This window comes from Palaemon carinicauda, chromosome 40, assembly GCF_036898095.1.
Source record: "Palaemon carinicauda isolate YSFRI2023 chromosome 40, ASM3689809v2, whole genome shotgun sequence".
Lineage (NCBI taxonomy): Eukaryota > Metazoa > Arthropoda > Malacostraca > Decapoda > Palaemonidae > Palaemon > Palaemon carinicauda.
In genome coordinates this window covers 22373782-22399267 of record NC_090764.1, presented here as the reverse complement: position 1 = coordinate 22399267, position 25486 = coordinate 22373782, and the positions used below count along the sequence as shown (strand labels likewise).

The following is a 25486-nucleotide window of genomic DNA, read 5'->3' as shown; positions in this document are numbered from 1 at the left end:
TTTTTTTTTTTTTATTTTAATGTACAGGTATATCATGCTGATTGCACGAGATGCATCTTATATCCCAAAATAAGATAAAATTTTCTAGATTCACATTGCAATTCCATGGTTCGGTGCTACTTGCACGAGCAAGGACTCCAACAAGTATGCAGGCGATTTGAATCTTCATTTGTTTTGGTCGTCAACTGTACATGTCAGGTAGCCCATTTTAACAAAAATATGTAATTGATATATACGTTCTTGTGACCTATGTCGTATTACCCGAGCATGATTGACTTGACTTCAATTTGACGCCAATTTTTGAAGCCAGTTTATTTTAAATACGTATTTTTTACATTTTTTGTATTAAAGGTTCACTGTAATTTTGAAATTCTAGAATTTGATAAAAGTTCTTCTATCTGTATATATCGTCATTATTATTACAGTATTCATCATATTACTAAAGATAAATTTTTTAATATTAATGATCAAGCTTGTTTTTCAAGTTGAAGGTAGTCGCTGACATGGTGGATTTTCTTACGTCTTTCCTGCTTCATTCAGGTTAGGGACCAAATTCTTTTAACTTCTATTTAAAGTTGACCTACAGCCCCCCACCCTCCTAATAGTAGATTTTGCGTCACCTGGCCTCCCAGCCTTGGCTTTTATTAATTCTTGAAAGTTCGATTAGGGAGAAGATTTCAGCTGCCATACTTTGTAACCCTTCCAATTTTTCTCATACTTTTCAAATCATCACAATGGTTGATCTCGTTGGTCAATTATTCCCTTTGGTTTTTACATAACATTTCGTTTTTAGTACTGATAATTCTTGCATTACGAATTTATTTGTACTTGGTTTTGCTACAATAATATATAAATAATGTCATTAACCTATGAACATTTGTGTATACAGTATATTTATTTACCAGATTGATCGTCACTATTTTCAATAACATCTATAAGCTCTGTTAAAAAAACTTACCATTTCTTCAACATATCCATTAAATATAATATTATAGAGCAAAAGTATAACATGACCTTCATTAAGGGGTTAATAAAACTTAGTTCTATTCTTATATAACATTTATTGCATGTGTATATAAACGTACAAACATTTTATAGATTCGCGTTAGTTTTGTAACTCATAATATTTCACTCTTCCCTTTCGTGAAAAAATGAACAAAGTTCTGAATTCCTTCAAAGCTAGTTTATTCAAATATCTGAATGTCATTTGCACGACCAAACTACAAGCATTGGGAGCGAATGCTGTCGATAGAATTTTTTTCCAAGGCCTTACAGCAAGTTCTCTCTCTTGCGCGCGCACATATGCCACCCATGGTGCATGTTAAGATACGTGCACCGCGATAAAATATTTTTAAAGACCGGCTTTATAAAACTGGTTAATTGTTATAATTAGTGAAAGTTAGGAAACTTCAAAAGCGTTGATGGCATGCCAACAGGGAAATAATTTGACTGCATTCGATGTTCGTGTTATTTAACAGCCCACAAAACATGCGCTGGCATGAGCATATGAATAAGAAATTATATTGATATGGATGTGGGTATGTAATCTATAGATATCAGTGATGTGATGAAACTGCCCAATAACGCATTTTAGATATAAATTTTATTCTAAAAGTATATTAAACAAGATCCTGATATTATGAAAAGCCAGTTGACTCTAGTGACCACCGTCTGTGTTTGCAAGTCCGGCAGTCGGCCATTAGACAACTAAAACACAAAATAATGTTTGGCAGATAAGCATAAGCCAGTCAACGGGGGTGATATTTACCTAAAGCTGTTTATGATATTAATCAGATTAGTTTCTTTTATTGTGATGATGATAGGACGGCACAGTTTCGTATAGAAGTTACCAGTGTTTAATTTCGTATTTTAATCGTTTAATTTTATAAAATATGCATTCACGGAGCGCGTGCACTTGTATGATGGCGAATTATACTCTCGTTTAAAGAAAAATATAACTAATTTGCCAAAAATTTCATTCTATATTTTATTGTAAAATCATAATCAACAATGAAATATGCGGAAGGAAGTCTAGTGCCGTGTTCAATAAAGTGGATGGGCGAGGAGAATATAAATATGGTATTTATTTAATATTGCAGCTCTCTCTCTCTCTCTCTGTAAAGGGTCTCTGCAGCCACTTTATGGGACCTGGGTCTCTGCAGTGTTCCTACGGACCCCAATTGCACTTGCTTTATATCCTTCTACTTAACCGCTGCTCCAGTTCCCTTTCTTCCTTCATCTGACCTTTACTTTATATTGTAAATGCAAGGATTTTCCCCGTTGCACTTGTAAGCTGAATGGTCTCACGGGACCCTAGCGCCAAGCTATACGAGTATACTGTATATAGTCCATATTCATGGATCAATTCGTATTTTTCTCTCTTCTTTGGTAGCAATCAAAAGTAATACAACATTCTCAATTAATTGAAGATTATCTCTCTACTAATAAAACTGCGGAATAATTTAACTTTTTGACTAGGGAAAGAACCGTGTCGCATAAATGTAAATGATTTACTCACAATTGAATACCCCGATGCATATTTTTGGATTAGCTCTCCTGATTTCAGCGTGGGTTTCTGCTTATAGATCAAGATGTTATCGATGCAGGCGTTGGGTTCCTAGTTAGATTTTTCTGGTGATTAGTTTAGCACCTCTTAAAGCAACATTTCCTCAATTTCTACAACAGGAGTTCATGCTATTTTATAAGAAATTGTAACCCTCAATAAGATTACTTACTAGACAAAATGCTTGAGTGTATACAGTCTTGTAATTTCGCTAGTATTTTATTTGAAATACTTTGGAAGTCGATTGTATATCCATTAGATATATGGATTTTTTTTCGAGATACTAACAGTCACAGGATTTATTATTTGGCCCTCACAGCCAGACACTACTAGCTTTAGCTTCATGGCAGTTCATAAGGGGGAGAATTTGAATTATAGTTTTGATTCTCGTGTCGTGGGGGGTGGGGTGTATCTCATTTTGACCCCTACCTCATCTTGATAATTTATCATACACGGGGTTCACACCAGTTTCCTAGAATCTTGCATTAGCTTTTAAATCTTCTTAATGGTTGCTACTTGCTATAAAGCAAGAGCCCGTGTCTGGACGACCCCTTTAGGGAAACTGAAATAATACCTTAGCGAACATTTTCTGTCTCGTACTATTTTATACTTACCCACATTACTTCCATATCAATCGTCTGATCTATCAAAAATTAAGTTAGTCCCTAAATTTCTGTTCGTAACTGAGTATTTCAGAAAATATTTCCTATACTCTGCATTAGTTATTGTAATAGCGATGTTTAAACAAAGATGGGAATTGGCAATGATGGTATACAGTATACTGCTGTGCATATCCTTCCCATCACTTTTCTAGGAACGCCCCTAGGAACGCCCCTCTATAATTGGTGCCCATTAGTGATTGTGTACTACCAGAGAGGAGAATTAGCATTATGTTTTATATAAGTCCTTATATATCCTTTCTTTTACTTGACTTAGACACAACCCGCTTTAATTGTTGCCAATTAAATTGTGTATCTAATATGAACGCATCAGTGATAGTTGACAGAGGTGGTAGTTATGCTGGCAAGTTACATGAATATTTAGGAAAGTATTTTGGTAGTAACCTCGTTTGTCAATGATCAGAATGTCTTTAATATAAATATTATAAAAAAGATTTCTTCCTGCTTTTCAGTTTTTCTTCGCTTAAAATTTTTATTTTTCTGATAATCGAGATGATTGCACGATATGCATCTAATATTTAAAATGAACTAAGATTGCCAAGAATATTGCAATTTCATGGTTCGATGCTACTTGCACGAGCAGGGACCCCAACAAGTATGCAGGCGAATTAAATCGCTATGTATTTTGGTCGTCAACTGCACATGTCGGGTAGCCAATTTAAACATCAAAATGTGTAATTGATATATTCGTTGTTGTGACATATCTCGTTTTACCGAGCAAGATTTTTAACTTCAGTTCGACGCCAATTTTGTTTATTGCTATCCTTGGGGTTGCGTTTTTTCGTTGATTCAATGCCAATTTATTTTCGTAATATATCAACATTTTTGTATTAAAAGTTCACTCATTTTAAAATTTCAGAAATAATTTTATACAAGGTTCCCTGTCTGTATATATATCGTCATTATTAGTACAGTATTCTATCACATAATACTCCAAGATGAATTATTTTTTTAATTTTTTTTTTCAAGTTGAAGGTAGTTTTTCCTGCTTCATTCAGTTTTGGGACCAACTTCTTCTAACTTCTATTTAAAGGTGACCTTACAGCCCCCACCCCACCTGAAAGTAAATTTTGCGCCACCTAGCCTTCTCAGTCTTGACTTTTAATTCTTGAAAGTTCGGTTAGGGCGAAGATTTCAGCTGCTATATATATATTAGTAACCCTTTCAATCTTTCTCATTCTTTTCAAATAAATCATGACAATGGTTGATCTCGTTGGTCAATTATTTTTTTTTCTAACATTTCCTTGTCTTGATAATTCATGCATTACGACGTAAGACGTAAATTGTTTTGCTACATTAACATATTTATATGGTTATTAAACTGCTTCTATGATAAGCATTCTTGAAGTATGTCAGTCTCGCCAAAGAACATTTGTTATTTCCAGATTGATAGTCACATTTTTCAATAAAATCTATATTAGCTCTAAAAAATTTTACCATTTCCACAACATATCCATTAAATATAACATAATAGTATAACATGAACTTCTTCATTAAGGGGTTAATAAAACTTTGTTATATTCTTATATAACATTTATTGCATGTGTATATAAACGTACAAACATTTTATAGATTCGCGTTAGTTTTGCAACTCATAATATTTCACTCCTCCCTTTCGTGAAAAATGAATAAAGTTCTGAATTCCTTCAAAGCTAGTTTATTCAAATATCTGAATGACATTTGCACGACCAAACTACAGGCATTGAGAGCGAATGCTGTCGATAGAATATATTTTCCATGACCTTTTACAGCAAAGTTCTCTCTCACGCGCACACACACATGCACACCCACGAGAAGAGATTTAATACATATCCAAATCACAGATATTTATTTAAATATATATAGGGGATAAAAATATTTCTTTTATAAAGCTGGCGCACAGTAATAAAAAAACCGAAAACCTACATGAACTGAATATTTTTTTTAGATTCTGACTACACACGAATTATGCTAAGATGAGAAAACTGCAAAAAAGAAATAAATAATTAAATAAAAATATGAAAGGAATCCGAACATTAGTTATAACCCTTTTTTGTTTTACTTACTGTCAGCAAGATGTTGGAGTTATATTTAGTTTAGACTGACTACTACGCCGTAAAGTGTCAGAACCTGCCTGTCTCATTATAGGAGAAACTCCTCCTATAGTTTCCGCCTCATTTCCTCTAATTTCATTAGTTGTAACTGTGGAACTTATGGATTCTAATGGTGATCTTTCCAGCTGCGCCTCATAGCTGGAGCTGTCTTCTAGAAAAACTGGGGTCCCGGAAGAATCTGGAAGAGTTCTCAAGAGATCAAAAACCTCTCCATATTCCGGAATTAATGGTTGTTGGACATCACCTTCTAAGGATTCGGTTCGAAGGCCTGCGGACAAGATAAATAAAAAAACATTGAGAGAATGGCTAAGATTGTCTTAAGTTTGGTAACTATGAGTTTAATTTTGTGTATATTACAGACTACTATTTGATAAAACTACCTGCCTAGATTAAAGATAGTAATAAGATTTTACAGTTAAATGTTTATTTTAATTTTCGATATTAACTTTTTTGGGCTCAAGCCATGTCGTCCTGATGGAAGGTTCCTTCAGTAGCTTCCTTTGGATATGTATGACTACCATAATATCCAGAGAATTTAAGGTTTTCACAGAATTCTAACTTCTGGCGCGAGTAGCCTAAAGGTTTCCCTTTAGAATATCGTATTTGATACAGGGGATGCATATATTAACACGTCACATGGCTATCTGCACCCCACCTAGCGTTTACACTTCGAGGGGGAAAGGTGGCGAGGTAACTGAGGTGCCGTTCCAAAGTTACCATACCTTCGTTACTGTTGAGGTACTCGCAACGTAAATAAACCAACGCCATACTTGTGTGACGTCACGTCCGTCCTCATTCCTTTCCAGGTAGCTCACCGTCAGCTTGTTTGTTCCCACTGATCTCCCTTAATCTTGTGCATCCTTCACTACGTCTCAACATTCTGCATCGCCTTCTTCTGGAAAGTTGAGTACCAGGTTCTTGTATTGTTTAAATAAGCTCTGGCCGTAGAGTAATGATTTTTTACGCTAAAATCTTGTGTTTTGTGGCCGAGCTGTGCCCTGCCCGGAGGCCCCATTTTACGGCGCAGCTGTTCGCCTTGCATGCGTTATTTAGCTAGCCAGAACAGCCTTCCCGGTCTTATAACTAATTAAATATCATTAGTTATTTAGTCTTCATTATTAGGAATAGGTTATATTATGTCGATGGAAGTCTTCGGCGCTCTCAGTTAGCCGACCCCATACTAGTCTTTCAGCCTAGCATAGGCCGCAGTCTAGTGTTCATGTTTACTTCTGCATAATATAATAGTGTTCCTGGTGTTATGTTAATGAAGATATAGGCATTTTTAAACATATACAAAATTCAGTGTTGCACATATTTTCCGCCTTCGAGGGACCATGTCACACCTAACCCAATGTTGGGACCCTTGTATGCTTCCTTATCTCCCCTGTTACCTTGCTATTCTTAGCCCCTTACCCGTAGGCTAGGTAGTTCTTCCCTCTTCCCTTCCATAGTTTATGGGGGGATTTCAGACAGAATCCTAGAGTACCTATCGTTCATCCCAGTCCACCCTTAGGGAACGCCTTTCCCTTTGGGTATCGACTGAGACTGAAGGTGGAAGGGCCTAGCCCTTCCCCCTAGACTGCTCTTGGTTGGGACACGTCCCTTCCTCCTGTGGCCTAGTGCTAAGTATCCCCAGCCCTCCCTAATCTAGGAGGAGATCTCCTGGTTTAGGTTAGGCCTTGGGGGATTCTGTTTTATTATAGTTAAGGACAGTAAACCAGTTCTGTTCCTACTCTGAGCTAACCTACCCTAGGGTTGGAGAGTGCCTCTCTCCTGCCTGGGTAGTATAGAAAACAGATTCCCCCATTCCTTGGGAGCTATATGGTCACAACCCCTTCTGCCCCCCTCACTCCCCTGCCCCCACTATCACTTTGTGTCGCTTGCCTTCACACCCGTCCGCTGTCCTACAAATCCCCCTCAGGGAGAATTGTAGGTTAAGCTGTGCTCTCCTGCTTGGCTGGCCGCTCTGCTACACTTCCCCCTCATAGTCGAACTATGGAGTAGTGTTAGCGGCCGTCCTGACGGCAGAAGATCACCCTCATCCCGTTTAGAGTGTCCTCTGATCCTCCCTTGGATTACCATAGGCACCCAGCCGTCTGGCCGGATGATAGGTTATCCCCCCCCCCATCATGAACACACTCCTTCCGGAGGGAAGCCGGTTAGGTATCGGACTTGCCCTTCCTCCTTATCTTTCTCTCTTCTATCATGGTGCCAGTCCACTGCCGCCGCCGGCACGCCAGGTGACTTTCCTACTTCATAGGACGTTCCTATCTGAGGATTACCTATGGCGACAGCCTGCCGGCTGCCGGGGGCCGCCGCCCCTCACCGCCGACTTATCAGACAACCTTCCATCTTATGTACCCAGCTAGGTTCACCAACGCTGCCGGCTGCCGGAGGCCACCGCCCTCGCCCCTATAGGTGTTTCCTACCTCTTTGCTTGCCGGCGACGCTCTTGCGGCTTCCAGGGACAAGCACCCCTTCCCCCGGCTGCCGGCCCCGTGCCGGTAGTCGACTTATACAGCCATAGCCAGACTGATCTTCTTTGCCGTTTCATACCCTGAAGATAGTGTCTGAGCTGTATGATTGTACAGTACAATGTTTACAGCATACTCTGTGCTTCTCTGTGCAGTCTCTTACTGGGACCTTCCCAAATATAAAAGGGTTTCTCCTATTTCCCCCTCTTTTCTCTAGGTTCTGAACGATTGCAGACCCTAGCTTGGCTCCCCCATAGGGATACCATTCCCTCTTCTAGAACCTCAGGTCCTAAGGAATTGCCGGCAGAAAAGGTTGCGGTAACTGGCTGGACGGGATTCACAAGTATGTGTCTTTCTACTTTTTTCCTAGCTCACCTATCCGGAGCTCACATAACACACAGAGCTACAGATTAATGAATCCTAAGTTTAAGAGTAATGTAAGACATGACTCTGTTTTCCATGTACTCATGTTCTCTTTCTTTTACAGGAGGAGTACCTGAAGGGTGCCCCTTCTGCTCGGTTCGCCGCCCGGACTTCTACGGGCAAAGGGCGTGCCGGGACCCACGCCCCCTGTACTGCAAAGAAGGGTAACTTAAAGTATTGGGATCCAGTGTCCTGCTCCATCTGCAAAGGCCTCCTTGACGAGGGGTTCGACAACCCCACGTCCGCAGAGGCCAGGGACAATGCTCGAGAGAAACTGCGCAAGTGGGTGTGCGGTTTCCAGAAGTATGCCGCCGGGCCGTATCTCCCCAGCGAGAAGATGAGGGCCATGCTTTTCCCGAAAGCATTAGCAGATTCTGTGATCCCCTTGGTTCAACTGCCAATCGAACCAGAGACATCGAGACTACGCTTAGCAAGTGTCGTCTAGACGAGATGGAGAAGATGTCTGACGTGTCCGACAACACCGAGAGGACCCTCATGGGCCAGGATCTGGAGGAAGAAGAGGATCAGGTGGAATACCCTGATTCGGAGGGCGAGGTCACCCCTCCACCTCCGGCAGCTCCTGTAGTGGTTGAGGAGCCAGTCCCCTCTACCTCCGCCGCATCGCAGCCCCTGCTGCCCGCCACCTTAGATGCCATCCGGGTATTGGTGGCATTAATGGACGAGAAGCTTAATAAGGATTCTGCAGAAATTACAAGTCGTTTGATGGGATGGAAGCAACCGAAGAAGGTCTCTGTTAAGAATCTTCCTTCCTGCTCAGAGTCTAACCCCTGGAGGTACGCCGAGCATATGCCAATTACAACTGGCAAAATTTATCGACGACAAGTTAAGGTCTATCCTTTTAGAAGAAGTGGCATTCTTCCCTAACTTCGAGGCTTACCCGGACTGTTACATCCGACTAAGGTCTGAACCGGCCTCCAAGGAGGAGACTGAGCCCAAAGAGGTCATCGTTTTCGATCACTCAAAAGGCCAAGCCACGCTGGCAGAATGCCTGAAGAGTCGCGGTTTTACCAACTCAAAAATGTCGGCTCTGAGCAAGAAGCACCCGTCCTTTCTTGCTCCCTCTTCTGCAACCTTTCCCTTCGTAGAAAAGGCCTTCCATGCAGTCATGAAGGCAGTGGAGGAAGGAAAGCCCTGCCCTACCCTGGAGGAGTATAGGCCTCTCTCCCTCGCCCTTCCCCCCGACGACAGGTTCTGGAAAGACATCCAGTTTACCTTCACAGTTGGGAAGCTGGAACCTGACGTGGCTGGATGTCATTTTATTGAGGACCTCCCGAAGCTGAATGACCACCACCTAAGTCGGGAGCAAGAGACCAAGGAGAGACTAGCTGCCTCCCTGTCTCACCAAATTCAGCTCGAGGTCATGGTTCTTGCCAAGACCCACCTAGTGACTGTGATGAAGGACCTGTACAGCTTCATCAGGGCCAGAAGAACAAACACGGCAGTAAAACACAAACCCCGGAAACTAATCTCCTCCAACATCTGGGGTAAGCATCTCTTTCCATCTGCTCTGGTGACAGAGAAAGTTGACAAAGCCGCCTCTGAGAATCGGAACCTTCTCAACAAGTGGGGCATGTCACGCAAGAAGAAATCTTCTCAGAAAGAAGGCCATCAGCCTAAGAGGAAATCCTCCAAACCAAGACCCCAGCAGCGTCAACAAAAACGCAAGTTTCCGGCTCCCGCTACTCCCCAAGTGGTTGCTCAACCGCAATAAACCTTTCAGTTGGTCCCCCAACCGGTGGTGTCACAATCACCGGTCTTCAACCCTGCCTACGAACAACAGTCCTCTACCTTTCATCCAAGAGGTAGAGGAGGAAGGGGAGGTAGAGGAGGAAGGGGAGCTAGCGGCCGAAGTGGCAAGCCCTCGGGAAACCAGAAACAATGAAGTGCTTCCAGTGGGAGGAAGACTGCGCCACTTTCAGGATCACTGGACCTTCGATCCTTGGGCACACAGCATCATCAAGAAGGGACTGGGTTGGAGCTGGACACAACCACTTCCAGCCATCAACCCCCCTCTTGGAAGAATGTCCTAGAACTCTTGAACAAGAAGGTGATCAAGAGGGAAAAGTCCACCAGGTTCCAGGGAAGACTGTTTTGTGTTCCCAAGAAGGACTCGGACAAACTCAGAGTCATTCTGGACTTGTCACCCCTCAACGAGTTCATTGCGAACAACAAATTCAAGATGCTGACTCTTCAACAAATAAGAGCCCTACTGCCTCACAAGTCCTACACAATCTCAATAGACCTGGCAGATGCCTACTGGCACATCCCAATGAACCACCACGCTTCCTCCTACCTCGGATTCCGGCTCCATCAAAGCAGCTACGCCCTCGGAGCCATGCCCTTCGGGCTCAACGTGGCTCCGAGAATCTTCACCAAGCTAGCAGACACAATCGTCCACCAGCTACGCCTTCAGGGTGTCCAAGTGATGGCCTACCTTGACGACGGGCTGGTCTGGTCGACTTCGCCAGAAAAATGTTTGAAAGCTTGCAGCAAAGTGACCCAGTTCCTGGAACATCTGGGTTTCAAAATAAACACCAAGAAGTCTCGCCTCGCTCCAGCTCAGAAGTTCCAATGGTTAGGAATCCATTGGGATCTAAAGTCACACCCTTTCCATTCCACTAAAGAAAAGGAAAGAAATAGTAGGGTCTGTCAGAAGACTTCTCAAATCCAAACGGATCTCAAGACGACAGCAGGAGCAAGTTCAGCTCACTACAGTTCGCCTCAGTGACAAACCCAGTGCTACGAGCACAGCTAAAGGATGCATCAGGAGTTGGAGACGAAACGCATCCTTCGCTCGAAGAGATCTCGAGACCCCTACCGAACAGCTTCGCTCCCTGCTAAGCCCGTGGTCAGAAGCAAGGACCTTCGGCAAGTTCAAGGAACATGGTCTCCCCTATTCAAGATGTTTCACATCAACATCTTGGAGGCCATGGCGGTTCTTCTCACCCTGAAGAAATTATCCCCGCGTCCCGCAATACACATCCGTCCAACTCTGGACAGCTCGGTAGTAGTCAGATGTCTCAATCGTCAGGGCTCGAGATCGCCTAACTTAAATCATGTGCTTCTACCTGTCTTCCGTTTGGCAGATAGGAAGAAATGGCACCTGTCTTGTAGTTCACCTATAAGGATTCCACAACGTGACAGCGGACGCTCTATCAAGGACAAGCCCAGTAGAGTCGGAATGGTCTCTAGACGCAAGATCATCCTCCATCTCTCGTCAAGTCCCGGAACTACAGATCGACCTTTTCGCGACGAGCAACAGCAAGCAACTTCCTCGATATGTGGCCCCTTAAGAGGACCCCAAAGCAGAAGCAGTGGACGCCATGTCCCTGGACTGGAACAGATGGTCCAAGATTTACCTGTTCCCTCTACCCAACCTTCTGCTGAAAGTCCTCTCCAAACTGAGAACCTTCAAAGGGACAGCAGCCCTAGTGGCTCCCAAGTGGCCCCGGAGCAATTGGTTCCCACTAGTCCTGGAGCTACAGCCCAAGCTGATCCCCCTGCCGGACCCAGTTCTCTCCCAACAGGTGCAGAAGTTGACTGTCTTCGCTTCATCAAAGAAAGTCAAGGATCTTCATCTCATGATTTTCTCTCCCTAGCCGTGAAGAAAACGTTTGGGATCTCGAAGAAAAGTCTAGACTTCCTAGAGGAATACAAAACAAAGTCTACCAGAAAAGTCTAGACTTCCTAGAGGAATACAAAACAAAGTCTACCAGAAGGCAATACGAATCATCCTGGAAGAAGTGGGTATCCTTCGTCAAGGCAAAAAATCCTACGGAAATCTCCATAGATTTTTGCATGTCCTTCTTTATTCACCTTCATGGACAAGGCTTGGCAGCCAATACGATTTCCACTTGCAAATCGGCCTTGACCAGACCACTTCTATACGCCTTCCAAATAGATTTATCCAGCAAAATCTTCAATAAACTCCTTATGGAGTAAGAGGCACGAGACTTCACATGACCACTTTGAACATTATTACAAAAGTAGTCACATCACTTGCAAGCGATTGAAGACAACTCTTCACCAACCAGTGACAGGCTTTCATGCGACAAACTGACAAGCCACTCAAAGCCAAACTCTTACATTCGCTCTGCAGAGGCAAGCTTTCCTGTTAGCTGTGAAACAGGAAGAAGAGTCCTGGGACATAATCTACCTAACGGCAGCCAATTCTGCTCCAGAGGAAGCTGATTAGATAATTACATTCTAAACAAGGGAGGGATAACATTCATTGAGAGGCTCTTTTGTGCACAGACATCAGAGCCCACTCTTGAGTTGTCATGGTTAGAACTTGAGCTTATGATTGGGTAAATTCAAAGATCTCTCTGTTCCATGGAAGTTCCTATGCTTTAAACTATCAGACAAAATCCTTTCCTCCCAACCTCTTAACAATGTTCTTTCCATATACTAGAGAGTATGAACCCTTTCTCCCTCAATAACTTAATCTAGCAAACTCAACAATGTGGGCTCATCACTCTTGGGACTTATGTCTGCTACTTTTTCAGAGCACCAGTCAGCCAATAGATCATGCAGAAGAGGGATGCCAACACTTCCACTTCGCCAGATATGTGGGGCAAAAGGATGTACTATTTATATAACCAAGGAAGGCCTTGGCATTGGAGACTGCTGCCCTTTTTCTGGAGAAGGAAGTTGATGCCACAATGGAGAAGTGAAAGAAGGTGAGCCAAAACTCCCTTATCCATTCACTGGATGTTGTTGCGCCCCTGAAGTCAGTGTTTAAGAAGACCCCCTGTGACGGCCAGGCCAAGATCTGCACCTTGAGTCCCTCCCTCTTTTATGGATAATGGTTTCTTTCCCTAACTTGGCCAATAGAGAGGGAGGAAGGGAACACTGAAAAGAATATTCCCCTCCTACAGCTTCCATGAGTGGGTCGAGTAACATGCAGCCGAAAGGTGGGATGGTGGAAGTCCTACCACCTACTGCACACTCTGCGAAACATGTAGGCAAGTTGCGAGGCATTTGTGTGTCACAACTTATACTGAAGTATGGAAAAAGGTAAAGCAGATATTCTATTATACTTGTGACATATGAAATTTCATGCAACCTCCCTACACAATTCACCAAGGCTTGTAAGGGGTCAGCTCAATTTCCCTGGGAGGGCAAGACTTTTTAGTGCATTGTGAAAACCTGGCTTAAGGGAGAGTGATAGTCTTTCACGCAAGACTGAAGGAGTATTTCTCATTGAAGTACTAGAAAATCTGATATTTCTAGATTGAATTGGACCAAAGTTACTGTTCGATTACTCAGTATATCTGAGCATTCCTCTATCCAAGGTCTCACTACGATTCATGATCAGTTTGAAACCTGTTCAAGAGTTAGGAATGCTAAAATGACATACAATGCCATCAACCTGCAAGGACTCTGTTTGTTGCCTTGGACTAAAGTTAGAGCACCTCAATTTAATAGTACCAGAGGGTTCATGGCCCATGTTTCAATTGTTTTCATCCGAAAACTTGCACCTAGTAAAATCATATGAGTCCGAAATATCCTCTGCAGACCATTTTATGATTAAGAGTTTGTTTGGTTACATCGCACTGCCCCCTCTAAGGAGTGTGGAGAAAAGATCTGTCTGTACCAGAGTACAGAACAGCCACACACTGAAGCGAGCTTGCTCAACAACCAGATAGTCATGCTGGTGAGGTTGGATGCTGTGCCCCAAGAGAAAATATTAAAGGGAAAAGGAGGGCCAGTATTCAATGGTACTTCTGCCTGGAGTAAGGGCAATAAGAGTTGAGCTCTGCAAACTCAAATAGTCTCTGCTGACAACTGGCATAGTTGTAGTAATACAGCATCTCTTTGTTTGTTGATGAAAGCCACTACGGTGGTGTTGGCAGAGTTACTAACACACTGTGAAACCTGTGAGAAGAAGGTAAAAGTGCTGAAGTGTCAAAAATGATGCTTTTGCTCCTCAGTCTTGTACCAGAGCCCCAGCACCAAGTGCTGATGGAGGCATCGGTGAAGAGCAAGAACTCTGGACGAGATGTAAACAAAGCGCATTCTTTCAATAGGTTTAAAACCTCCACTGCAGATCCCTTAAGAACTCTTCCCCTACTGGAATCAGTGAGTAAGTATGGTAAAGTGTTGGGACCAATTCTGCTTCAGTTCCTACTGAAAAGACTGGAGGTAAAGTGGACCACAGGTCACTAGATACTCTTGGGGTAACAGTTGCCTTATTAGGCTCTGCTACTGATGAGGTGGGTAGTGGGGTATACTAAGGAACAGATTCTTTTGATTTACCACGATCCACAGATCCTGGAATGGCCAGAATCAACCAATCGTCTAAATAATGAGCCACCCAAACCGCCATCTCCATCTTGAATGGAGACTGTATAAAGCCCGTTCAAGGCTAAAAGGTCAATGTCCAATTTTCAACCTCCAGAAGACTTGTGTAAAAGAAATCAGGGGAGGGGGAGAGCTGAAGAACAGGAGGGAGCCAGGAGCTACCCAGACCAAAGGAACTCCAATATCAAACTTCCTGCCATGAACCATCACCTCACTAGTGGCATTTTGAAGAGATTCCCCCCTCTACCTCTTATTTTGACCTTGAACTTGAGACAAAGGGCTGGCTCCGTGTCTTCAAGATTAAGACCTGAGGGTGGGTGACCACCTTCTGCACAGGTTTACCCAACTGCAGAGGTTGCGAAGCTATCCTAGCTTTGTTGTAGAAGCACAGGCTTTGACCTCCTCAGCAAGGTAGACAGTGATGGGCCTTCGATCAACAACTTTGCCAAATTTAAGTCTTCCTTTGCGGCCAATATGTTTGTGGAATTTAAAAGAAAAAAAAAAAAAAAGATGCCTGGTGCATCAGGAACTCAACTGCACCAAACCCCGAAAGGTTAATACCCTTAAGGGCTCTTCTTGTCAGTGTCAAGAGCCCTCCATGTCAGCTAAAGAGCCTTCAGTTCCTGATCACTGGTCAATCAAAGCACCCGCCTGCATGGAGATGGAAGACGCTACCAACCAGGATTGTGGTGGCTGATGTGGTACTTCCTTGACTAGTTAACACTACACCTGTTCAAACTCTTTAGTCCCTTCGGTCACTGTGAGCTAAAGATGGGGGGGTTGGGGGAGCCTACAGGTCTGTCTGGAGAGGGGCTTGGCCGCTGATCAAATATGTTCAGTTTCTAGGACATTGTCCTGTTTGATAGGGCTATGTCACTGTCCCTTGCCTCTCCCATTCATGAACAGAACCACCAGATCCAAAGGGAGAGGGAACAACGATCTGTAACTTCTACAGTATTTCTAATGCCTTGAACATGGCGCAGGAAACGGGCAGTAGAACTTTCCCACTCTCAAAGTTTCCCTTTACCTGGAAACTTTAGGCCTAGAGCTGCCAGGAGTCCCCTCAGAAATGGTCGTTGGCTGCCTTTCCACCCTTGTGAGGAAATATGTTCTTATCACAATCTGGGTTGACTATTTAGGACTTTTCAGACCCTAATAGTCTCTGGGCCTTAGCTTGTTGACATTCTTTTCCTTCGTTTTTCCTGGGGAAAAGCGGTTGGAGTAAAATTCTATAGAAAAGATCCTATAGTAGGAACGCACAATGATATGCTAACTGTTTGTCTACGATCCATGTTCTCGTTCTGGAGGTGCAACTGGAGAAGATTGTCTAATTTGTCACAGTATCGGGCAAGTAGTCTCTCAAGCAGAATCTATCCTCATAAGGCGAGGGATCCAGAGATTGTCCTCTGGACAATTATGCCAAGAATGTTGTGTGTTCCCTGTATAAATATGCCAAGAACATTCTGACTTGAAAGTAGTAGGAAGATGAATGCTCAGAATGAGATTGAGAAAATCTCTCAAAGTCAATAAGCAGGGTAAACATGTCTAATTTGCAGAGTAAGGACTGCCTAAGATGCTCAGGTATGATGTTCCTAGTGCATTCCAGGGTGAGAACTCTTCATTGTCTAGGATTGATTGAGAGTTTTCTGGCATCCTGATCTGTGTCCAGGAGAAAGTGTCCAGATCTCTCTGGGGTACGCCTAGCACGTTGCACGTTCTGGGGTGGCACGTCCAAGACACACTGAATAAACGTTACTAGCGCATTCAAGAGGAGATAGCCTTTGCAGAAACCCTGATGAGATCACAGAGCTGTTAGGCTAAGTGCGTCTTATAATAGAACGTGTTGTAGAATTGCGTCTGGAAGATGGCAAATCCCATCTGGATGATCACTTGTCGGATGAAGCATGTTTGGATGAGGCACACTGGGGTGAGGTAGAACTCACAGAAGCACGTCCAGTAGAAACATGTCAGGAGATTAAGGCACGTCGAGAAGGATCATGAATAACCTAAAGGGGAAGCTTGTCTGGAGAAGAAATTGTCAATGTAGAGCTGCTGATGCACATCTAGAAGTGATGCAGGAACTTCACTTGGAAGGTGACTGCCTATAAAGTGAGAGGTGCGCTGAGGTGAGAGGCATTCAGGAGAAGCTTGCTCCGAGGTGCTATTAGAATAAGCTTGCTCCGAGGTGCTATTAAAATAAGCTTGCTCTGAGGTGCTATTAGAAGTAGCTTGCTCTGAGGTGCTATTAGAAGTAGCTTGCTCCGAGGTGCTATTAGAAGAAGCTTGCTTAGCGGCGAGATGAGAAAATAACTGAAGATGCTTGTATGGAAGAAGCATTCAATGGCAAGGTACTATTGGAAAGGCTCAGGAGGAGGAAGCTGCCTTGAAAGGCAAGGGGTCAGGCATATTTTGTCAATCCTGTGCACAGTAGCATGAAGTTTCCCGTGGGGAAAAACACCAAGAAAAGTCTCCTACTGTAGCTTCTCAGAATGGGATCCTTGAAGCCCTAAATAAGGCCATAGCATACAAAACCTGAAACAAAGTAGGCTCACCCTGAGGAGCCTACCGTTTCTCTACACCTCCCTTGCCCCTAGGCAGCCTTCATGTTAAAGGCTCAATACTCTTAATCAATTGCCCCAAAGGAGACAACGGAGAAGAGTTGGATGGAAGCGTAACAGAGATCAATGAAAAAAAAGACTTTGTCATCAAGGTGAAGGTGAAGACTTCTAGACTACTACTACTTATGCCTCCTACTGTACCTCTCTCCCACTGGGAGGATGGCCATTCCCAAAATACTCCACACAAATAGGATCGAATTCAATTGTAATCATGAAAGGGCTGTAGTTTTTTGGCAACAATCAAGAGCATTTGGTGTTACAAATAACACAATCACACTCATTTAAACACTGGATTAAGAACTAGAAACTTTTCAATATTTCTAGTCAAAGAGAAAGTCTGACCACTGAAGCTGATATCTAAGCGACCTGTCAGGTAGCTAGCAGGGGGGGGGGGGTAGTGGTTACCTCCCCGCTACCAGCTATCAACAGGTAAACTACCTGTTGGTCATTAACACCGAGTTATTTATAATAACATTATTCTGAAATTTACTGTTAACGTTCTCCTACATAAAGGATGATGGTTTGTATTTGTGTAGGAATATGTGTGATAACCAAGTAAAAGAGCTAGGCTACATTTATAACAGAATGCCCACTCAAAACTGTATAACCAAACATTATCAAAACACATCTATCAGATTAAGAAACTGATTAGATATAATTTAAACCTCTTGCAACACAGTTCATTCAGGAACAATAAACAAGTAAAAAAAAAGGTGAGCACTATAATTTCCAATTACCTCATGAATTTACAGTTTTATAATGTCTAGGGCCCATGATTTTATTTTTATTAGACTTAATTTTTAGCTCAAAAGCTGGCTTGGAAAACTTTGACAAATGCTTAATTATGTATATTCTATAAATAAAAATTAATTTAAATACACATTACACTCATTGACAAATCTTACAGCCCCAAATCCAAAGTTATTCCACTGTATTTGAATTTAATCATGAGTTTTTCGGCAGACTGTTGTAGACCAACCACTTACCTAGGACAGTTGATGTTAGAGATCCAGAAGGGGAGCCATCACCTTCATAGGCATATGCTCTTAAATCATCTTGTGCTGGTAACAGCTGTGTACTTGACAAGTCAGATACTGCAACAATTTTTGGACCCTCTAAGACAGACGGTGTTTCAACCTTAAGGCTTTGCTTCTTCAGTGACCCCGTTCTGCTGTTTGACGTCAGAGACTTCACAGACCCTCTCCGTGAAGTGGTGCCACTTATGCTATCTTGAGTTTCTATGACCGTGGTACCACTTGCAGTGACACTAAAACTCACTTTCTTCATAGATTTACTTTCATTTGCTAAATTGGTTGCTGTTAGTAGTGATACCGACTGCTTGCTGTCTGCAATGAGTAAATTATATTTTCTTGTATATTATGAGATAAGAAAAACCCAATAAAAAGTTTGATTTAAAATAAATTTGCTTCTTATTTATGAATAATAAAGCTTCACCTAATTATAACCACATACTGTACAGTACTTGCTGTATAATATACAAAACTTTATGATCAGTTATATGTTAAAAATAAGTTGGAAAACAGAACTACATAGTATTAATGATTTTTGGGAGAAAAGCATATCCTTGTTCATGTATGTGATACAAATAAAAATAAAAATGCAGTAATAAAAAGGCTATGGTGTTTGCCACCGACTTTACGCTCTTATTGAAGGAAATTTAAGTTTGCTATTTACAGTTGTAACCTAAAATCTGCAGCATGCAGTTTGATAATGCATATAAAAACTAGTTAAATATCCCTCTAATACCTATAAAAACTCTTATATATTCCTCCGAGAAAACCCTAAACCAAGAACTATTTTCTGTGAACATAGTCATAAGTAATTTTAATAGGCCTAAATTTTTTTTTTAACAAACATATCTTCAAACAAGTATAATAAAATTTCACATTGAAAATTAATTTAATTGAATTTATATAATACTGTATTGCATTATACTGCAGTCTATATATGCAAAGTAGTGAAAAGAACTGGTACAACTAGACTAGCATAATTTCTACGTATGAAATCAAAAACTTTCAAAACATAAGAACTTGTGCGCAATAGATTAAAATTTATTGAAATAAGATACAGTACAAGGAAATTATTATGTACTTAATAAGCATCTTAATACATATGAAGGCTACCTGACAAACAGTACATCAGAAGTGGAAAATTATGTGACCTGGATACCTAGGAATAACTATATTTGACTTAAGAACCTAGGGGACATACTGTAAGGGTGATATATTTTGATTTCCTCCCCCCACAAAAAAAAAAAAAAAAAAAAACCTAAGTAATGTCTGTTTACACTTATAATTCAGCAAGTGAATTAAAGCATATTTATCTCAAGAAAATCCTGAGGTATTGTAAAAGTTGTTTTGTTCAAATCCAAGATTAAAGGACCACCAGAAAGTATGTAATTCCAAACATTTTATAAACAAAACATTAACGAATATGGATAACTAACTCTTCATACAAAACATGATTGATTTTACTTTTAAGAAAGGGTTTCAGGTTTAATAGATAAAGCCCATTTCATGAAAATTCAACTAAAATATTAGAGATCTTAAATCTATGTTTATAAATTCCATTACTGTATAAATTTGTTGAATTTTTTTCAATTAATATTTCATTATTGCCCATTTGCATAAACCTCACTTTTGAACATTTATGTAGATTACCTTTCTACAATAGCAGAACAGTGAATTTCAAATAATTTGGATAAACCTTCCTATACTGAAAGAAGAAAATTTTAGGATGGATGGATTTATAAATTTGGGCCATATGACCTGGGCTAGGGAGGACATTCAGGTACAAAGTGCCACTGGGTAACAATACCACCTGCATGTACACTAACAAGTAAGTGTTTAAAGGTTAAACAGCAAGATTGAAGAAAGGAAGTAGGAACTGAGGTAAATTAAGATGACAAAATAGTAGGAGACCATTCTCAACCCAAGTGCAACTGGGGAGAATACAATCAGTAGTTGCTATATGATGTACAAGTTGGAAAAAGTTGGACAGCAAAGCAGGAGAAAGGAAGTGGGAACAGAGGTAATATACAAGGATCAAAGCCTGCCCAATACACCATTTAAAAAGAAAAAAAAACAAGAGGAAGACAAAACAGATAGAATAGTGTGCACGAGACGCTCTACCCCATGACAGTGAAAGACCATGGTACAAAGGCTACGGCATTACCCAAGAACAATAACTAGGGTGAGTGTCTGTCGGTCACACTTAACAATAGTTAAATAACCACTAAAATATCGCAGAGCAGCAGTTAACAGAGAAAGGGAGTTTTCTTCTCTTTTTCTATCAAATTTTTATAATACAATCATACTGACCACCCTGTTCATAACAATAAACAACCCTGCTCATAAACCACTTTTGTAATATTTTAGCATCTACAGGGGTACATTTCATACATTGTATTTGCCCAAAGCTTTCAGATATAATTACTGTATATAAAATTACATTTATCAACAGTGTAACTAAGCACTTTAGATTTAATATTTCCACCCTGGAGTCCAAGACAGTTTTTGGATGCCTTCTAATTTTCCAAGCATTTTGTTAGTTTAAAAAAAAAAAGGGAAAACCTTTTGAAGTTAACATATTAATCCCTATCAAAGTCTGCTAACAATATTTTTAGGCTGCCATCGATGAATCTAGTGATACTAAGGTCATTGCTGCAAGTGTTTATTACAAGGACAGTAACAAATTAAAAAACTGACTAAAGAATGTAAAGAATAAAATCCCATAAAGTTTCTGTGAAGTTCATTCAAGTCTACTAGTGACACTCTATATGAAGAGGCTCCTTATTTTCATTCCCTATTCTATCCCACTCTAAATCTTGGGCCTCTTGGGCAATAGTTCTTTGAGACTAAAGGAGAATTGCAAACAGTCATGTCCTGTGGATATTTCAAGAGTTTTGAAATATTTCATAAGGTCTCCTTTCTCACCTAAACTAATGGCATCAATCTTTGTCAAAGATCCCTAAAGACTGGCTTCTGTGTGGTATCAGAAGCAGCTACTAAATTATGATCCCCCACCTCTCTCTTCTGTATAAGAACAGAAGAGAAGCAATTATGGCAATTCGGTATCAGAAGCAGCTACTAAATTATGATCCCCCACCTCTCTCTTCTGTATAAGAACAGAAGAGAAGTAATTATGGCAATTCTAGAGCAAACAGCTAACAGCCTCTTCAGAACTTAAGCACTGGACAAAAATATGGCAACATGGAACTCAATGACTTTTGTATGCCAAGTCTAAAGTACTTTATGTGGAAATCACATGAATTTGACTACTCTGTTATCCAATACAAATTGGACAGAATTCAGTAGACTGAATACCTATGATGCACAAAGCAGACTTCCTATTTTGGCTAACTGGGGACATCATGCACTCATACAATATTGGATTTCAGTGAAATTTGGACTTGATTAAACCACTCTACCACTGGATCACAATGAGCTTAACTCTTATTTTGTCCAAATAGGGACATCATGCACTCATGAAATATTGGCAAGATGCTATAAGCCCAAGGAATCTAGCAGGAAAAAAAAAGCTCGGCGAGGAAAGGAAACAAAGAAATAAACTACAAGAGAAGTAATGAACAATCAAATTATTTTAAGAACAGTAACAACATTAATTAGATCTTTTGTATACACCGGTAAACTATAAAAACTTACCGGTAAACTATAAAAACTTCACTACTAACTTCCTAATAAGAAATAAAAAATTGAGGATTCATAATGCTTCGTCATTTTAAAAGAACACAGTCAGTCAATTAATGATACTTCAAGGCTCACTGAAGTACAAAGTAAATACAGAATTTATATCATTATTGTACAATAGTAACTAGCGAAGGATACTTTCATTGATGGCTATGGTAGGTGGAAGATAAAAATCAAGGCCGAGGAAATTTCAATTTAGCCCCCAAAAAGAAACTTATATCAGAACAGAAAACATTCATAGAACCCAGAGAACTACAGTAATATATCACTCTCAATTCAGAGGTCCTCATGTAAAATGTTATTTTCAATAGTAAAATAAATTTTTGAATATACTTACCCGATAATCATGTAGCTGTCAACTCCGTTGCCCGACAGAATTCTACGGGAGGGATACGCCAGCTATCACTATACTAGAAGGGGGTGTACTCACCAGCGCCACCTGTGGCCAGGTACTGCAGTACTTCTTGTTGACACCACCTCACTTTTTCCTCGGTCCACTGGTTCTCTATGGGGAGGAAGGGTGGGTCAATTAAATCATGATTATCGGGTAAGTATATTCAAAAATTTATTTTACTAATGAAAATAACATTTTTCAATATTAAACTTACCCGATAATCATGTAGCTGATTCACACCCAGGGGGGTGGGTGAAAACCAGTGTACATGACTAAAGGATAGCTAAGTATCCCGTATTTCATATAATCAGTTATTTCAGAATAACAATGAAATAATAAGTACCTGGTAAGGAAGTCGACTTGAACCGTTACTCTGCCTTTATTAAGTTCGTCTTCCTTACTGAGCGCAGCGTTCCTCTTAGGAGGCTGAATCAACTCTAAGGTGCTAAAGTATACAGGGCTGCAACCCATACTAAAGGACCTCTACACAACCTCTAACCCAGGCGCTTCTCAAGAATGAATTGACCACCCGCCAAATCAAAAAGGATGCGGAAGGCTTCTTAGCCTACCGTAACAACCCAAAAAACAACAATAAAAGCATTCAAGAGAAAGGTTAAAAAAGGTTATGGGATTAAGGGAATGTAGTGGCTGAGCCCTCACCTACTACTGCACTCGCTGCTACGAATGGTCCCAGGGTGTAGCAGTTCTCGTAAAGAGACTGGACATCTTTAAGATAAAATGATGCAAACACTGACTTGCTCCTCCAATAAGTTGCATCCATAATGCTCTGCAGAGAACGGTTCTTATTAAAGGCCATCGAAGTGGCTACGGCTCTCACTTCGTGGGTCCTTACCTTCAGCAAAGCAAGGTCTTCATCCTTCATGTGAGAATGGGCTTCTCTAATCAGAAGCCTTATATAATACGGAACTTGCACACCATAAGGCTTCTGACTGTCCTCGTATAGGTTTTGACCTATTAAGATAATATTTCAGAGCTCTGACAGGGCAAAGAACTCTTTCTAGCTCGTTACCTACCATGTTGGAAAGGCTAGGAATTTCAAACGATCTAGGCCAAGGACGTGAAAGAAGTTCATTCTTAGCTAAGAATCCGAGCTGTAAAGAACATGTTGCAGATTCGGATGTGAACCCAATGTTCTTGCTGAAGGCATGAACCTCACTGACTCTTTTAGCTGTTGCAAGGCAGACGAGAAAAAGTGTCTTGAGGGTAAGGTCCTTGAAGGAAGCTGACTGGAGAGGTTCGAACCTAGGAGACATAAGGAGCCTTAAGACTACGTCTAGATTCCAGCCTGGAGTGGGTAAACGACGTTCTTTAGAAGTCTCAAAAGACTTAAGGATGTCTTGAAGGTCCTTGTTGGAAGAAAGGTCCAAACCTCTGTGGCGGAGAACTGAAGCCAACATACTTCTGTACCCTTTAATCGTAGGAGCCGAAAGGGATCTCTCATTCCTTAGATGTAATAGGAAGTCAGCTATTTGGGTTACAGAGGTATTGGTAGAGGAAACTGCATTGGCTCTACACCAGCTTCGGAAGACTTCCCACTTGGATTGGTAGACTCTACGAGTGGATATCCTCCTTGCTCTGGCAATCGCACTGGCTGCCTCCTTCGAAAAGCCTCTAGCTCTAGCGAATCTTTCGACAGTCTGAAGGCAGTCAGACGAAGAGCGTGGAGGTTTGGGTGCACCTTGTCTACGTGAGGTTGACGTAGAAGGTCCACTCTTAGAGGGAGAGTCCTGGGGACGTCGACCAGACATTGTAGTACCTCTGTGAACCATTCTCTTGCAGGCCAAAGGGGAGCAACCAGCGTCAGCCGTGTCCCTTCGTGCGAGACGAACTTCTGAATGACTCTGTTGATGATCTTGAACGGTGGGAATGCGTAAAGGTCGAGATGGGACCAATTCAGCAGAAAAGCATCCACATGAACTGCTGCTGGGTCTGGAACTGGGGAACAGTACAAAGGAAGCCTCTTGGTCATGGAGGTGGCAAACAGATCTATCGTAGGCTGACCCCACAAGGTCCAAAGTCTGTTGCACACGCTCTTGTGAAGGGTCCATTTCGTGGGGATGACTTGATCTTTTCTGCTTAGGCGATCTGCTGAGACGTTCATGTTGCCCTGAATGAACCTCGTTACTAGAGTGAGGTTTAGACTTCTTGACCAAATGAGGAGGTCCCTTGCTATCTCGTACAGGCTCCTCGAATGGGTCCCTCCCTGCTTGGAGATGTAAGCCAAGGCTGTGGTGTTGTCGGAGTTCACCTCCACCACCTTGCCTAGCAGGAGGGACTTGAAGTTCATTAGGGCCATATGAACTGCCAGTAGCTCCTTGCAGTTGATGTGGAGCGTTTCCTGTTCCCTGTTCCACGTTCCCGAGCATTCCTGTCCGTTCAAGGTCGCGCCCCAGCCCGAGTCTGATGCATCCGAGAAGAGATGAAGATTGGGGGTCTGAATCGCTAACGATAGGCCCTCCTTGAGAAGGAGGTTGGTCTTCCACCACAAGAGAGTGGTCTTCATCTCTTTGGTGACCGGGATAGAGACTGCTTCGAGCGTCAAATCCTTGTCCCAATGAGCTGCTAGATGGAATTGGAGAGGGCGGAGGTGGAGTCTCCCTAACTCGACGAACAGGGCTAATGATGACAGGGTCCCTGTGAGACTCATCCACTGTCTCACCGAGCAACTGTTCCTCTTCAGCATGCTCAGGATGCAATCTAGGGCTTGGCTTATCCTTGGGGCCGATGGAAAAGCCCGAAAATCCTGACTCCGAATCTCCATTCCCAGGTAAACTATGGATTGGGAGGGAATGAGCTGGGACTTTTCTAAGTTGACTAACAGACCCAGTTCCTTGATCAAGTCTAAAGTCCAGTTGAGACTCTCCAGACAGCGACGACTCGTGGAGGCTCTCAACAGCCAGTCGTCTAAATAAAGGGAGGCTCTGATGTCCGATAGGTGGAGGAATTTTGCAATATTCCTCATCAGATGCGTAAACACCATAGGAGCTGTGCTTAGGCCAAAACACAGGGCTTGGAATTGGTACACAACCTTTCCAAAAACGAATCTCAGGAAAGGTTGGGAGTCTGGATGAATAGGAACGTGAAAGTATGCGTCTTTCAGATCCAACGATACCATCCAGTCCTCCTGCCTGACCGCTGCTAGGACCGACTTCGTCGTCTCCATAGT

General features: G+C 41.9%; 1 protein-coding gene and 1 pseudogene across 1 annotated transcript in view; both read right to left on the bottom strand.

The window, feature by feature from the left end:
• Positions 1–4737, bottom strand: part of LOC137631865 (putative neural-cadherin 2) — a 117894-nt gene extending 113157 nt beyond the window's left edge. Inside the window, exon 1 of the mRNA XM_068363871.1 lies at positions 4681–4737. Coding sequence (XP_068219972.1) covers positions 4681–4737 — 57 coding nt within the window. The remainder of the gene's footprint in view (positions 1–4680) is intronic.
• Positions 4738–4769: 32 nt separating this feature from the next.
• The window catches only part of LOC137631864 (neural-cadherin-like), a 57336-nt pseudogene continuing 36619 nt past the window's right edge, over positions 4770–25486 (bottom strand).